The sequence below is a fragment of the Eufriesea mexicana genome, unplaced genomic scaffold (genome assembly GCF_001483705.2).
Source record: "Eufriesea mexicana isolate 0111107269 unplaced genomic scaffold, ASM148370v2 scaffold798, whole genome shotgun sequence".
Lineage (NCBI taxonomy): Eukaryota > Metazoa > Arthropoda > Insecta > Hymenoptera > Apidae > Eufriesea > Eufriesea mexicana.
In genome coordinates this window covers 1,635,939-1,651,996 of record NW_016908980.1, presented here as the reverse complement: position 1 = coordinate 1,651,996, position 16,058 = coordinate 1,635,939, and the positions used below count along the sequence as shown (strand labels likewise).

At 26.8% G+C, this 16,058-nt stretch overlaps 7 protein-coding genes across 7 annotated transcripts in view; 2 read left to right on the top strand and 5 right to left on the bottom strand.

Moving 5' to 3' along the window:
• The window catches only part of sea (mitochondrial citrate transporter scheggia), a 1,931-nt gene extending 1,754 nt beyond the window's left edge, over positions 1-177 (bottom strand). The window contains 1 exon segment of the mRNA XM_017899206.1: positions 3-177. Coding sequence (XP_017754695.1) covers positions 3-56 — 54 coding nt within the window. The 5' untranslated portion in view covers positions 57-177.
• An 888-nt stretch (positions 178-1,065) lies between these two features.
• Snr1 (SWI/SNF related, matrix associated, actin dependent regulator of chromatin, subfamily b, member 1) lies at positions 1,066-3,234 on the bottom strand. Its single transcript, XM_017899241.1, has 6 exons — positions 3,063-3,234; positions 2,300-2,763; positions 2,064-2,191; positions 1,446-1,758; positions 1,192-1,368; positions 1,066-1,124 (listed from the first exon to the last, which is right to left on the bottom strand). The coding sequence occupies exons 2-6, from the start codon at positions 2,749-2,751 to the stop codon at positions 1,085-1,087; spliced, it is 1,110 nt and encodes a 369-aa protein (XP_017754730.1). The 5' UTR covers positions 2,752-2,763; positions 3,063-3,234; the 3' UTR covers positions 1,066-1,084.
• Positions 3,235-3,876: 642 nt separating this feature from the next.
• Positions 3,877-5,904, top strand: Vang (Strabismus domain-containing protein Vang). The gene is made up of 4 exons (XM_017899245.1): positions 3,877-4,078; positions 4,162-4,753; positions 4,823-4,981; positions 5,068-5,904. Exons 1-4 carry the CDS (start codon positions 3,948-3,950, stop codon positions 5,902-5,904), a joined length of 1,719 nt encoding a protein of 572 aa, XP_017754734.1. The 5' UTR covers positions 3,877-3,947.
• Positions 5,905-9,691: 3,787 nt separating this feature from the next.
• On the top strand, positions 9,692-10,636 carry Pfdn2 (prefoldin 2). The gene is made up of 3 exons (XM_017899246.1): positions 9,692-9,837; positions 10,128-10,251; positions 10,393-10,636. The coding sequence occupies exons 1-3, from the start codon at positions 9,692-9,694 to the stop codon at positions 10,582-10,584; spliced, it is 462 nt and encodes a 153-aa protein (XP_017754735.1). The 3' UTR covers positions 10,585-10,636.
• An 871-nt stretch (positions 10,637-11,507) lies between these two features.
• On the bottom strand, positions 11,508-12,874 carry LOC108546936 (polycomb protein EED). Its single transcript, XM_017899240.1, has 2 exons — positions 12,686-12,874; positions 11,508-12,592 (listed from the first exon to the last, which is right to left on the bottom strand). The coding sequence occupies exons 1-2, from the start codon at positions 12,789-12,791 to the stop codon at positions 11,508-11,510; spliced, it is 1,191 nt and encodes a 396-aa protein (XP_017754729.1). The 5' UTR covers positions 12,792-12,874.
• A 360-nt stretch (positions 12,875-13,234) lies between these two features.
• Positions 13,235-14,531, bottom strand: LOC108546929 (polycomb protein EED). The gene is made up of 2 exons (XM_017899233.1): positions 14,413-14,531; positions 13,235-14,319 (listed from the first exon to the last, which is right to left on the bottom strand). The coding sequence occupies exons 1-2, from the start codon at positions 14,516-14,518 to the stop codon at positions 13,235-13,237; spliced, it is 1,191 nt and encodes a 396-aa protein (XP_017754722.1). The 5' UTR covers positions 14,519-14,531.
• A 25-nt stretch (positions 14,532-14,556) lies between these two features.
• LOC108546930 (uncharacterized) lies at positions 14,557-15,651 on the bottom strand. The gene is made up of 4 exons (XM_017899234.1): positions 15,592-15,651; positions 14,981-15,169; positions 14,737-14,898; positions 14,557-14,658 (listed from the first exon to the last, which is right to left on the bottom strand). The coding sequence occupies exons 1-4, from the start codon at positions 15,649-15,651 to the stop codon at positions 14,557-14,559; spliced, it is 513 nt and encodes a 170-aa protein (XP_017754723.1).
• Between the last annotated feature and the right edge of the window lie 407 nt (positions 15,652-16,058).

Sequence of the window (16,058 nt, the reverse complement as noted above, 5' to 3'; positions counted from 1 at the left end):
GCCGAAATTTCACTCTGTTGTTGCAATTATTTGTGCATTAATAAACTGATATCCATCTTTCGAATTTGCCCTTGCTTGTCCGTAGTCTCTTCCCTTCAGCCGTCAAATCCGAACTGAGCCGATTGATATTTGTACATTTCGATGCGCGTCCCCCTTCCCCAAATGACTTCTTTTACTCACATTATAAGTTGATAGTCGAATATTTAACACTACATATGTAATGTTAATTGAATAGGTGACTGTAGATGAAATGACTGAAATTTTGCATATGAATAATATATTTTTCAAAGCATTTTGTGATTTTAATATCTTTTATTGTTTACTTATTCTTTCTTTTATTTCAGCATCATTTCTTTCTGTATTTTATTTATAAAAATCATTTCAATCGAAATTAATTCTATTATGTTCTTTTTGTCTACAAGTATTATAAACTTTATTTTCAGTGCCAATTACATACATTATTCATAGAAATTATACTATAAAATTTGTATTTATTCTTCTTGATATGTGAATAGTAAACTATAATTAATAAAATGATAAAAATCGAATAACCAGAAATAAAATAAATATATTGATTATTCATACAATTCAATATTTAATTTTACTTTGTAATATTTTATAAAATAAAGTATACTAGATGAAATGGTTCACTTATAGTTAATGGAGTATTCCAAATTTCTTATCAATATTCAATTTCATTACATGATCACATGACATATATTTCATAAACACTTACAATTAAGTAGATTAGCAAGAATTATTTTTTATTTTCATGTTATGTAACGTCAGTTATGAATACACAGTACATAAGGCATGCAAACAGGGAATGATTATAAGAAGATAGGAACGTCTTTTTGCTGGTAGATAAATTTTTATATTAGTTTAGCAATATTATTTTGGTAGATGTATAAAATTTTATTAAAATGCACTTTATTACTTATTTAAATTTTAACATAAAAATTTTATTATATTCAAACTTTAAAAAACTCCAAAAATGATAAAAATGGATGTTTTCTGAGCAAATCTACAAGTATGATAGTTTATTATTATTAGTAATATAATTTACCCTCGTAATGTACATGTTTTACCATCCAGGTGTAGTGTTTGCTAAACGTCTCATGCGCCTGTAACAAAAACCATTGTAATTATTTTACGTAGACTATAATAACTACATTATATAACAATTTTTACCGCGTATTTCGATCCTGATCGCGTATTTTTTTTTCCATTTCTGCATCTGTTAATGTTTCTAAAAATGGTGCCCATTGATCAGCTTCTGAAGGTGGTCTAAAAGGTACTTCTACTGTGGGTAAAGGTGCTTCAGAAAATGCATAGGTTCTTTGGTGCCATGATAACTGTCCACGTACACTAAAATATATTTAATTAAAATACATAACAGATTCTTAAAAAATATTTTATAAAACATATAGATTATTTATACTTACCTATAAGCAATAGCAGTAACAAATTCTCCACCAAGTCCTAATTCAGCACAAAGTTTCATTGCAAATTTTTCAGGATTATTTTCTTTTTCAGACATATCCCATTCTACTTGATCCACTAAAGATGTATTGCCTACATGTATGTTTAATTTAATTATAACTCGTTGATCACACTGATCTTCTAAAATTGTTTCTTGTGGGAAAGCTTCTATTTGTTGCCTTATAGCTTGTGCAATAGCTGGTACAAAGGTTAATGGATTTAAATCTAAATCATCACATAATACCTCCGCAAATTGTTCTGGTGTTATAAGACTTTCTGAAAGAAGAAATTTATTTTGTTGTATATTATGTAAATATATATACATTATATTATATTATATTATAATATAATATAATAATACAATATACATATATACATGTATACATATACATATACGCGCGCGTTCGTGTGTAAACCTATGCGTATGTGTTTGTGTGTGTGTGTAGCTATACACAAACATACAATAATAATTTTAACATAATATAACTTACATCTGAACTTAACTTAAATCTAAATTTATAATTCTAACACAAATTATATTGCACATATGTATAAAGTAAATGGTACATAAAAAACCATACCATTCTTATTCCATGTAAAAGTATCCCTTAATTTTTGTCCCTCAATTTCCATATCTAAACGAATCGGGACTAACATTTCTTGCTGTGCTGCATTTTCCAAATTTGCTGATGGATCTGTATCATCAAAACTAGAAAAATGTTTAATTGTATTTAATTAATTTTTACAAATTATTTTTTAAATATCTACTGTTATGTAAGTATAAAAAAATATGCGTATATTATACCATAATATTTACCATAAAGGAAATGTCCTAACTTTTTTATTGTGTACTCTGTTACGATTGATTGGTGTAGCTTGAGGTACAGCATCCAAATGTGAACTATTTGGTAAACTAGGCACCCAAGGCATTGACTTTTTTGATTTTCCTTCTCTAGGAGCTGGAGGTTCTGTTGAATGTACTGATACAGCTTTATATTTATCATCATTACCCTCAATAATGTCTTCTACTTCACTAGCTCTTAAAAGAGATACACTTGATGCAAGTACATGTTGACTTAAACCAAGTTCTACCAATTTTTTGCGTTCATCATTTGTAATGGATCTCCGAAACATTCCAGGATAACGTTTGTATAATGATCCACGAAATAGGCGTAAATAATTGCCCACTTCAGATCCAATACAATAATATTCCCCATTTTCCTCAACTTGAAAACTTATAGGTTTATCACCATATGTACGCAGAGCCATGTTTATATTTTTCTATAAACATATAACATGTATATATATATAAGTGACAAAAATCAAGTCATACTATGTAACAATTATGCTACAACAATCACTTTGATATTATTGTCAAAGACAGTATAGGTACATATACAAATATAAGAATTATCAGCAATTAAGAAAAGGAACAAACATTTTCAAATCAAATATTAATTTTTCAAAAGATTTCTTGAACTAAGTAGGTCACAACTATAACTTATGATACAATAATTTACATAATGTGTAATATAATATAACGTCATATTATTGTTTATATGTTTATTTCGTTTACCTACCTGTTTCACCGGTTATCTAACACTTTTCATCTGTCACAGTTTTATTGGCATTGTCGCAAAGCTAACATAAAATGTTTTTTTTTTATGATTGGTGATTTATAATATACAAGATTATTTTCAGTGAACAGTGTTTAAATAAATCTATATACATAGGAATATATAAACACAGAAAGTTTACTTTAAAAGCAAAAAACCTAATCATTTAAATAATTTGGTCAATTATTGCGTATTTTGTGATCATTAAGTATGATCATAAGAACCTAAGGCAGTGTTCTAAAGGTATTCGTTACTACATAAAATATTATTCATAAAACTAAAGCAGCATTGGCGCCAATATTTTTTATCTATTCTTAATACTACATTAACATTATTAATATAAGAATAAAAAAATTTACAACAACCAAAAACGTAATAATTAAATTTAAATCTCTTGCATTGTAAATATTACTATTTTTATAAAAATTAAATACTATTTGTTTGTTTATATAAAATCCCTAGAAAATCATACTGTTTTTTCCCTAACAATTATTCCGGAATGTGGTAACAAGACAAGCTAAAGGGGTTGAGAATAATAAACGTTAGGCGTGTCGGCGTCTGTTTTTTAATACTTTAACAGAAACTTGCAATTAAACAAGCATTTTATTACAATACTTTTTAATAGTATGAATTTCATACATAAAAGAATATATTTTTTATTTTAAAATATGCAACAAAAAGTTTTAAACTTGAAGAATGCTTCATTATTTATATTATATCATCCTATAATTCAATAAAGTTTCAATTTTACGATTGATACATTTACGTACATGTGCTTGGTGTTTAGTTACGAGTGGAAGAGGGTATGCTCTTATGGGGTAACAGCAGGGCGGTAGCCTTTGCCGGGGAATGGAGACGGAGAGCGTAAAATCGGGGGCTAGCGAGCATAGCCATAGCCATCATAGCAGAACTTCTCAAAAACATCATCGTACTCACAGTTCCAAATCCCATCATAGACAGCATTCACATAGAAGTACCAGGTATTTTAATTTGTCAAAAAAAATGCTATTTATTGAAATTTGTTTGTTATGAACATTTACTTGATATAAATATTTTTTTAAAGGACAAGTCGTAGTCAAAAGAAAGAAAGACACAATCTAGACTCTACTGAAATGGCACCTTTTCAAACAACTGTTAATCTAAGAGGAGATAGTGTTGATAATTTAGGTCAAGAAGTTATAGAAGTACAAATTTTACCTCAAGATGAAAACTGGGGTGAGAATACCACAGCTGTCACTGGTAATACTTCTGATAGATCAGAATCAACTGAAGATGTGGGCCATTGGCCAAATGAGAATGATGGGTCATTTAGTTCCTGTAATCGGTTTATGGGACCGATTATAGCAATGATGCTTGGACTAAGTGCTTTTCTTAGTCCTATAACCATGGTTATATTGCCTAAACTAGGATTTTTTCCTGACTCTACAACTGTTTTAACTATGCAACAAAAGCTTCAGTTATTATCTTGTAATGCTGAATGTAAAGGCCAATTATTAGGTTTAGCCTTTAAATTGGTGCTATTAGGTATTGGAAGTTGGGCTGTGTTTTTGCGCTCAAGAAATGCTACTATGCCACGTATATTCTTATTCAGAGCAGGAGTATTGCTCCTTACTACATTATGCATTTGTACTTACTGGTTATTTTATGTTGTTCAGGTATATAATTATATCAAATATTTTTAAACCTTCTGATTTACAGTATTTGCATATCATGATTAATTGTAGGTTACTGAGAGTGCTAAGACTGCTGCTAATGGTGAAATAACAGAATATAAAAATTTAGTAAATTATGCAGGAACTCTTGCAGATACTCTATTGTTCATACATTATATTGCTATATTGTTAATTGAAATTCGCCATCAACAGCCACTGTTTTATCTTAAAGTAAGTATATTCAATATCTTATGTTTTCTTTACTTTTTCATATGTATTCTTAATACATTGTACTTACAATAATATTGATATTTAAGGTTGTAAGATCACCAGATGGTGAATCACGATCTTATGCAATTGGACAACTGTCGATACAGCGAGCAGCAGTATGGGTACTAGAAAAGTATTACACAGAATTTCCTATTTATAACCCATACTTAGAGAGACTACCAGTATCAAAATCTGGTAGAAAACAATCAAGTTTCAAATTTTATGAAGTTGATGGTGGAGTAACTGGTAGTGTACAGTCACGAGGAGGTAGTGGAGATAGAGCAGTCATAACAACTCAGACTCGTCGTAGAGATTCCAGTCATAATGAACGTTTTTACGAAGAACATGATTATGAACGTAGAGTACGAAAACGTAGAGCTAGATTAATCACTGCCGCTGAAGAAGCATTTACACATATTAAACGTTTACATTCAGAAGTTGAATCTACTCCAAATCCTGGTCCTATGGATCCTATGGAAGCTGCCCAAGCAGTATTTCCATCTATGGCAAGAGCTTTACAGAAATATTTAAGAGTTACGCGACAACAACCACGTCATTCTATAGAATCTATTTTAAATCGACTTGCACGGTGTTTGGCTCAAGATGCAGCACCACGTGCATTTTTGGAACCTTTTTTTGTAACTAGCCCTGTTCTTTCAAATGAAAAAGAACGACAAAAGCGATCGCATCATTGGGCTTTAGTCTGCGAGGGAGAATTGCCTTCGCGACCTCTCGCTAATGGTTGCGAATTTCAATTACGACAAGGTGAAGTAGCTCTATTATGTACAGTATATCATTTACCCCATTTTCACCTTACAGAACAACTTGCACATCCTAAATCTAATAAATTCTTATTAAGATTAAATTCCGAAACATCGGTTTAGCAAGATGAAAAAATCAATAGTTATTTTCATTTAAAGATAATTTTCTGTCAGATACTGGTATTTTTAATGAAAACAAAACTTATTAAGGTTGAATAATCTTTTACTGTATATAAGTAAGAAAAACTTACAGTAATACATATGTAAGTACTGTGAATTAAATACAGCTATAAAACAAAATTAATAGTGTACAAGAATATAGTGCATTTAAAAATAATTATTTGTTTAAAATATATTTTTGAAGAATAGAAATTTGAAAATGATAAAATAATTTTTTATGCAGAATCACGCAAAGTGTTCATGTCAATAACTTTAACATTTCTTTTCTAGTGCAAATAACTGCAGAATAAAAGGACAATATAACTTTTCCATTTATAATTGTAGATAAAAGAAATTCAAACTTTCATGATATGAACGCACATATATCTGTTTGTTTCATTATTCTACATATTATTATCCATACATTAGTAAAATTAGTAAAATAAGCTTTCTGTATGTTTGGGTAATTTTAATTAAAAAATTAAAAGTATTTTCTAGTGATTATATACTTAATTGAATAAGAAAATTGCTTTGCTTTTTAAACAACTTTGCAAAATTACTTAAATATAATTTAGAAGAAGAGTTCTGCAATTAACATATTATTTATTGCATATTCAACACTTTTTTATTTTCATTGTATAAAAATTTCTTATTTATTTAAATTTATTACAATTTTTATAACATATAAGAAAAATATTTGAAATGAAATATTTTAAATAAAAAGAAAGATACATTCCTACAAAGTATTTGTATGATAATGCTGTCCAATTTATACATATGCATTTATAGTATATATATGTATGAATAGATAATATGTAATATGTGTATCTATTAATTCAAAGATATTAATTTCTTCTATAACAAAACAAATTAAGTTTTATTTTTGGTTTATCTTATATATTTACTACTCGAAATATTTTAAAGTAAAATTTCTTACAATTTATAAATATGGTTATCCTTAAGTTGTTTATATTTATTAATAATAATTAAAAGCTTTATAACTCTTAAGGAAATATGTTAAGTAATAACATATAGAAAAAACTTGCTGTTGTGATAACCAAACAAAATTTCAGAGCAAAACATTTTTAGAAATTTATGATTTTATATTTCACAAGAAATACATTATCAAATGAAAATATTATGGTATAAAGTATTTTTGATTTTATATCATTTAAAATTCTGTATTTAAAAAATGAAAATATGTATTTAAACTATTCATAAATTAATTTTATTATTTCAATATATCACTACTCTAATATTTGATCACAAAAGTCAAATATTAATGCTTTTATAGTTTTTATTGTATGCTGTACACCTATTACATACATTATTTTATGCTAATCAGATACAATTTCACACATTCAATAGTGTTGGATGTATTAATTTTAACCTTGTATATCTTTTAAATACTTTTCGTGTTAAATAGTTATTATTACATTTTATTTTGGAAGGCTGATAATATTATATTGTGTTTGAGATTCTGCTTGCTATTAAGATTTTTGTACAGTAAATAATAGGCATAGTATTCTTACATTAATATGTGTATATAAAGTATATATATCTTAAATATATAATAAAGCGATCACTATAATAATGAAATTTGTTATGCAACAAAATTTTGAATGTTATAATACTCATTTTCTTTACATTCCTTTGTAATATTTAAATTTAGATATTAAAAGATAAAATAATTTGGTATGATGAGTGGAAATTTACATACACTTAAAAAGGTATTTAACATATCATTATTAAATAACAAGAAAAAATATATGTCACTTGCTTCTGCTCATAAATTGTTATTTAAGATTGTACTAAGTTAAGAATATTTATGTTTAGGGACATAAAAATTCTCCTAATTCGACATTTTTACAAGTATGTAATGTTGTTGTGAGTAGTTTTATCTGAAATTTTTTATTTATGTGTGAGCATGATGAATGTATTAAGTGATAAACAAAGTATACAACTAATGTATAAATAACAATTTTTTGGCATATTTCTTTTTAATATGATATATTGCTTTTCTTTCACTCTTTGTAAAATATAATATACTGGTAATTTACTTTTGTAGGACATTGCTATATTTTGTGAAAGAAGAAAATGATACGCACAAAATAAAGTTCTGATTTCATAGAATGTAAAAAAAAAAGTAATAAAGAGATTAATTATTACATTAATATTTATTTACAAATATCAAATTTCCCTTTACAAAACAAAGAGTATAAAATATGTTTAAATTAATGCAAATATTATACTATAATATAAATAATACTTTTATTTCCCATATATGATATACTTTTATAGCTTTGAAAAAATAATGTAACAAAAATTAATATTTTTTACTGAAATGTAATCTTTTTAGTGCAATAAAATAAAATTTAAATTATCTTATCATAATATAAAATTTTAATATATTCAAAATAATGAAATAGACATCGTTACGTTGCAATTGCATAAAATTTGAATTTATTTAACATGTTTATGTATAAATCGATCTTAAATAGGAACATCACTCTAGGCAAAAAATTAGTAAACGTCATGGGTGAATTAATATACAGTAGTAAATATGTCTAGCGATAAAAAATTTGAAAAGGCTTTAAAAGGTACAAAGTCTACTACACAAATATCTGAATTTCACATGCTTTGCAAAAAACAAAGAGCAATGGTTAATTTTGGCACTTATTTATTGAATTGTTTAAAAGAATATTGTATTTAAATTGTATAAATATTAAATTTTTTAATGATTATGCGTTTTAAATGAAATACTTATTACTTTTTGTTTATAGATAAATGGTATACAACTTCAAATAATTGCTTCAGTCTCCCACAAATATTATTTTTGACATAAGATGTATCATATAGTCATAGGATTGCTGCAGTCATAAGTTAGTCATAGGATTACTATTTATCATAATTTTAAAAACAAGGTTTTGATTAAGCTTATTATGTATTCATAATGCCATTTCCATACAATACCATTATCACAAACACATAACAAAATTAAATCACTTTTGCTCAAGCTAGTTTAATATACCAATGAAGTACATTTTAGATGATATAATGACCAATAGCATGTTTGATTAGATTCATCAACATTTATGATCCACGTATGTTTTACATATTTAATTTCCTCGATTAATTTGTTACAACATCTATAAAGAAAAAACGTACAAATTAAATATCGCATTTTTTAAATTCAAATCTCCATAAAAAAAATACTTGTTTTTCTACTATGTAGAAAAGAATCTTAAAGATGATTCAATATGATAACAAACAATACAATTTCAACAAGATTTTTTAAAAATAATGTCATTAAATCGTTCAATATGATCAACATAATAGCAATAAATATCATGTGTAATAAAATCTAGAAAATAAAGAAATATTTAATTTAATGATTTTTTATTACACTAGGATTATAATAATAGAACTTTTTTTTATTACTTTTTGCATATCATGTTGATTTGATGAATATAATTTAAATTCATAATTAATGCCACACCAAATAGTACATTTTTCATTGTTATCGAAGTCTATACTTAAAATTTCATCTCTCTGATCTTTAATATCAGCAAATATTGCTATACATATAGTAGTTTTCAGATATCACGATTTATGAGTCTGGTTCTTTAATACAAAAAGAAATATGTTTATCTTTTAAGATGAACCTTTATGTATAGTCATAAGTAGAAACGTCACGCGGCAGAAGCATTGGTGAATCTAACGGATGAGAAAGTAATATAAAGCTCCTAATATGGCCAGCGATAAAAAATCAGGAAAATCATCAAAAAGTACGAAGTCTATTACACAAATATTATCTGAATTCGAAATGCTTCGTAATGAACAAAGAGCAATGGCTAATAAATTGTCAGAAATGGAGATGGAATTAAATGAACATAAGTATGTGTTTTCTAACCTATATTATAATAAGTATTATATTATTACTTTACTACCATTACTCGTGAATATATATTTAAAATATTGCAAATAGATAACAATTAAATATTTTTTAATTTTATATGTGACGAAATTGTAATAGAAATTTTATTAAAAAAATATTACAAATTTATCTCTAAATATATAAAGCATTGCATTAAGTTATAATGTACCTTTTTTCAGGTATCATACATATTATCATTCAGTTATTGCTAAAATGATTTGCAATTTTCTAATATTTTTTAATTTTTTAGGATTGTAATTGATACACTAAAAAATATAGACCCAAAAAGGAAATGCTATCGAATGACTGGTGGTGTCTTATGTGAACGTACTGTAGAAGTCGTAATGCCTGCATTAATGACAAATAAAGAACAAGTAAAGTTTATTTTATTTTTACTTTTTCAAGATAATATTATGTACAAATAATACATAATATTGTAATGCTACATATAGTTCTTAAAAATTTGTTAAAAGTTAAAGTTGTATTATAAATGAAATGTATTTGATAATTTATAGTTAACAAAAGTGATAGATGCTTTGAGTGATCAGTTAACAAAAAAAGGAATTGAAATAAATGAATTCAAGGAGAAGCACAATATTAGAATTAGAGGACAACCGGATATACAACAACAAGATGAAGATAAAGATTCCAAAGAAGCAAAAAGAAGTGCTGTAGTTGTTAATTCATTATTAAGCAATTATTCATAAAATCAAAATTTCCTATTTAAGCACATTTCATGTTTACATTTAAATCACATTTTGGCACTTATTTATTAAATCTACTAAGAGAATATTGTATTTAAAATGTATAAATATTCAATTTTTTAATTATTGTGTATTTTATATGAAATTTTTGTTTAGTTCTGTTTATGGATAAATGATATACAACTTCAATTAATTGCTTTAGTCTTCCATAACTATTATTTTTTACTATTGCTTAGTTCTAAGCTCATTACAGGTAATTTCGTATATTTTTACAAATCATGAAATGATATGTATAAAACAAAAATTTAGAAATATAATAACAATTACAAGTTTAATATATAAATTACAGTAAATAATTAAGAAATTAATAATTATATATTTTAAAACAAGTTCTTTATATTAAAAAATGAAGTTATTTGTATTATAAAAAAAATTCGTCCTTAATATTTATGTTTGTTTTTTTTTCGAAAGAAATATATTTGATAAGTAGGGTTAGATTAACATTTACTTATGCAATAAAATACTAAAATATTTGTACAAAATTACTTTATTTTGTGGAAAAATCATGCTAATGGAAAAAATATTTTATATGAACAATCAGAGCATTTTCTATAGCTTTTATGAGTGTAATATAATAACTATATTTACTCTTCTTTCCAAAATTCATGTTGCAGTTTCATGTATAAAATACTAATTCCTCATTTTTTAAGATGAGGATGTTATAATCAATAATAAGATATGTAAATATATCTAAAGTTTAATTTTTTCATAAGTTACTTATGAATAAAAATTATTACATTTAAGTAATAAATATATTGATGTACATTTACAATTTACTATCTATGGTAATTATAAAGGCAGTAAAAAGCATTTAATACAGTAGACTATGTAAATATAAAGGCACCATTTTATGTATTATGGGAATATTAATGTTCTCGATTCCATCTCCATACAGTAGCATCATCACAAACACATAATAAAACTGAACCGTCTCTGCTTAAGCTAGTCTGACGTATAGGTGCAGTACATCTAGGATGTTGGAGCGAGTAACAGCGTGCTTGACCAGGTTCATCAACTTCTAAATCCCATACATATGTTCTACCCACTTGATTTCCTAAAGCTATTGTACGCTGCCAAAAATCCATTGAAAATCGTATAAACCATATATCACATTCCTTGAATTCAAACCTATGTAACACAGTAGCACTTGTTTCTCCATTCCGTAGCTGAGAATCTTCAAGACGTCCTGGTTTCCAACAAACAATACAATTTTCACAAGATTTACTTAAAATAAAGTCACCATACCATTTGACACAATCAACATAATTACGATGAACATCACGTGTAGTAAAATCTGGAAAGTGCTGAAGTATTGAATCAAATGGTCTTCCATTACGACTAGGGTTACAATAGTAGGATTGCTTTATTGCTTCTTGCATATCAGGTTTATCTAATGACCATAATTTCAAAGCATGATCCATGCCACATGAAATAATACGTTCCCCTTTCATATCAAAATCAGCACTTAAAACTTCATCTCTATGACCTTCAACACCACCGAATATTGCTATACATACATCAGTTTTTATATTCCATAGTCTAAGAGCATGGTCTTTTGATGCAGAAAGTAATATGTTTGGATCTTTAGGATGAATTTTTAATTCATTTATTGCATGACCATGTCCAATATAGTGTTTAATGCAAGTCATAGTTACAGGACTAATAACTCTTACAACACCACGTGATCCAGCCACTGCTAGTAAAGGTTTTCCAGAATCATCATAAGTCCAAGTACAAGTATAAAAATTTTCTTCTGGATCAGGATCTGCGTAACATTGACGTAGTCTGATATTTCCTCCTTCTGGACATTCATAAATGCTTACTCGATTGCTTCCCACTGAAGCAAATATTAATGGTTCACCTTCTTTCAAATGATGATTAAACTGTACTCCAAACAATGGCTGCCCATGATCTTCTTTAACACTGCAGCAATACTTATAAAGTGGCTTATCTGTACATGGTTTATATTTTGCTGTTTTACTTCTACGTCGACCTTTTCTTTTATAACGAGCACTGCGGGTAGGAGTATCACTACGATGAGTACCTGCTGTTGAATTACTGCCAATGCTGCATTCAGTTTCATCACTATCATTTTCACTATCTTCTTGACTAGAAGCATATGCTTGATTTTTACTACTTGCTTTCTTCATTTTATTATTAAAAATATAAGTCCAAGTTATATAAAATTTTATACTAATAGTCCAACAGTAGGAATTCCACTTGTTATGCCTAATATAGCTTCTACTAAATTTAATATTCTATTACTAGAGCATTTTCTATAGCTTTTATGAGTGTAATATAATAACTATATTTACTCTTCTTTCCAAAATTCATGTTGCAGTTTCATGTATAAAATACTAATTCCTCATTTTTTAAGATGAGGATGTTATAATCAATAATAAGATATGTAAATATATCTAAAGTTTAATTTTTTCATAAGTTACTTATGAATAAAAATTATTACATTTAAGTAATAAATATATTGATGTACATTTACAATTTACTATCTATGGTAATTATAAAGGCAGTAAAAAGCATTTAATACAGTAGACTATGTAAATATAAAGGCACCATTTTATGTATTATGGGAATATTAATGTTCTCGATTCCATCTCCATACAGTAGCATCATCACAAACACATAATAAAACTGAACCGTCTCTGCTTAAGCTAGTCTGACGTATAGGTGCAGTACATCTAGGATGTTGGAGCGAGTAACAGCGTGCTTGACCAGGTTCATCAACTTCTAAATCCCATACATATGTTCTACCCACTTGATTTCCTAAAGCTATTGTACGCTGCCAAAAATCCATTGAAAATCGTATAAACCATATATCACATTCCTTGAATTCAAACCTATGTAACACAGTAGCACTTGTTTCTCCATTCCGTAGCTGAGAATCTTCAAGACGTCCTGGTTTCCAACAAACAATACAATTTTCACAAGATTTACTTAAAATAAAGTCACCATACCATTTGACACAATCAACATAATTACGATGAACATCACGTGTAGTAAAATCTGGAAAGTGCTGAAGTATTGAATCAAATGGTCTTCCATTACGACTAGGGTTACAATAGTAGGATTGCTTTATTGCTTCTTGCATATCAGGTTTATCTAATGACCATAATTTCAAAGCATGATCCATGCCACATGAAATAATACGTTCCCCTTTCATATCAAAATCAGCACTTAAAACTTCATCTCTATGACCTTCAACACCACCGAATATTGCTATACATACATCAGTTTTTATATTCCATAGTCTAAGAGCATGGTCTTTTGATGCAGAAAGTAATATGTTTGGATCTTTAGGATGAATTTTTAATTCATTTATTGCATGACCATGTCCAATATAGTGTTTAATGCAAGTCATAGTTACAGGACTAATAACTCTTACAACACCACGTGATCCAGCCACTGCTAGTAAAGGTTTTCCAGAATCATCATAAGTCCAAGTACAAGTATAAAAATTTTCTTCTGGATCAGGATCTGCGTAACATTGACGTAGTCTGATATTTCCTCCTTCTGGACATTCATAAATGCTTACTCGATTGCTTCCCACTGAAGCAAATATTAATGGTTCACCTTCTTTCAAATGATGATTAAACTGTACTCCAAACAATGGCTGCCCATGATCTTCTTTAACACTGCAGCAATACTTATAAAGTGGCTTATCTGTACATGGTTTATATTTTGCTGTTTTACTTCTACGTCGACCTTTTCTTTTATAACGAGCACTGCGGGTAGGAGTATCACTACGATGAGTACCTGCTGTTGAATTACTGCCAATGCTGCATTCAGTTTCATCACTATCATTTTCACTATCTTCTTGACTAGAAGCATATGCTTGATTTTTACTACTTGCTTTCTTCATTTTATTATTAAAAATATAAGTCCAAGTTATATAAAATTTTATACTAATAGTCCAACAGTAGGAATTCCACTTGTTATGCCTAATATAGCTTCTACTAAATTTAATATTCTATTACCTAATTGAACACAAATTTGTGGCTTCTAGAAGAAACAAAAATTAATATAATATAATAACTACAAACTAAAGAAAAAAAAATATATATATATATATAAACTTACAAAAACATTAGCAGATAAAAATCTAATGTTGTATTTCTCTCGTATTTTTGCTGATTTGTAGGAAGTCAACCCCATAATATTTGAAATTCCTTGGCAATTTACAAAACATACAGCTCCAGAAATAATATAATGTTCATCTATGAGACTTATATTTGTTTCTACCTTAAACAATAATGTTCCTTCAATGTTATATTACTGTGATATTTTATAGATTATAAATGTTAAAAATAAATTATGTACTTACTTCAGATAAAGACTGAGTAGTTCTCCAATCAAAAGCAAAAATAATAAAATCTACATTAAGACTTATATTTAATTGTGTGATTTCAGTAACAAATTCACATTGATGTACAACAATATGCCATTTTCTTCCTTTTGCACTTTCATGTAATCCTTCAGAAACTTTATGACATAATTCTGCCTGTCCTATAATCTATAGTTATTTTTATATTACAAATACAATTTTGTAGTAATAAACTTGTTATACCTTTTAAAATACTAATTATTTTAAAAAAAGAAGACAGAAATATATATGAAAAGTGATAAGAAAATATATTATCTAGCATAGATACAAAGACATTATATTGATACATTTTATGAATGAAAGTACATAAATATTATAAATAAATATAGTCTTATGCAATGTTTGTAATAAACATAAACTCGTAAATTAATTAAGTACTTAAACAACTTTTTTCTGCTTAAGTTAATGAATAGAAAATGAAAATTTTTTTAATAATTTAGAAAATAATATTTTAAGATAAAAAAATGATAACCCTAAATGATACACCTAAAAAAATTTAATTAAAATAAAGATAAATATGTGATAATAACATTTAAAAATTATAAACGCACCAAGAGAGAAACTATACAATCACAACGATGTACACCACAGTTAGTTAGCATCCCCGCCATGTTTCCATTTTGCATTACGGAAACATACAATTACCAACTGCATTATGGAAATATAAAATTCAAATATTAAAACCAGAAACTACCTATTAATGTACAAGTAGAACGTAATATAAATGGCACTAAGAAATATTATAAACTTCTTAAATTTTTAGTTTTTTAAATAATATTATTTTATTAAAAATCTTTTATTAAAAAATGAAACTTCATTTTAAATTTATTTAAGTTTATATAATCATATATTTATATGTAAATAAGTATTCAATATATAGTATTTTATAGTATATTTTATAAATATTTTGTAATTTTAAATTACTATAATTTGAAAATTTTTGCTCATTATAATATGTTATTACTATTAATCTACTATTTCTTTGTAATATAATTGAAATTATTTCATTATGTAATAT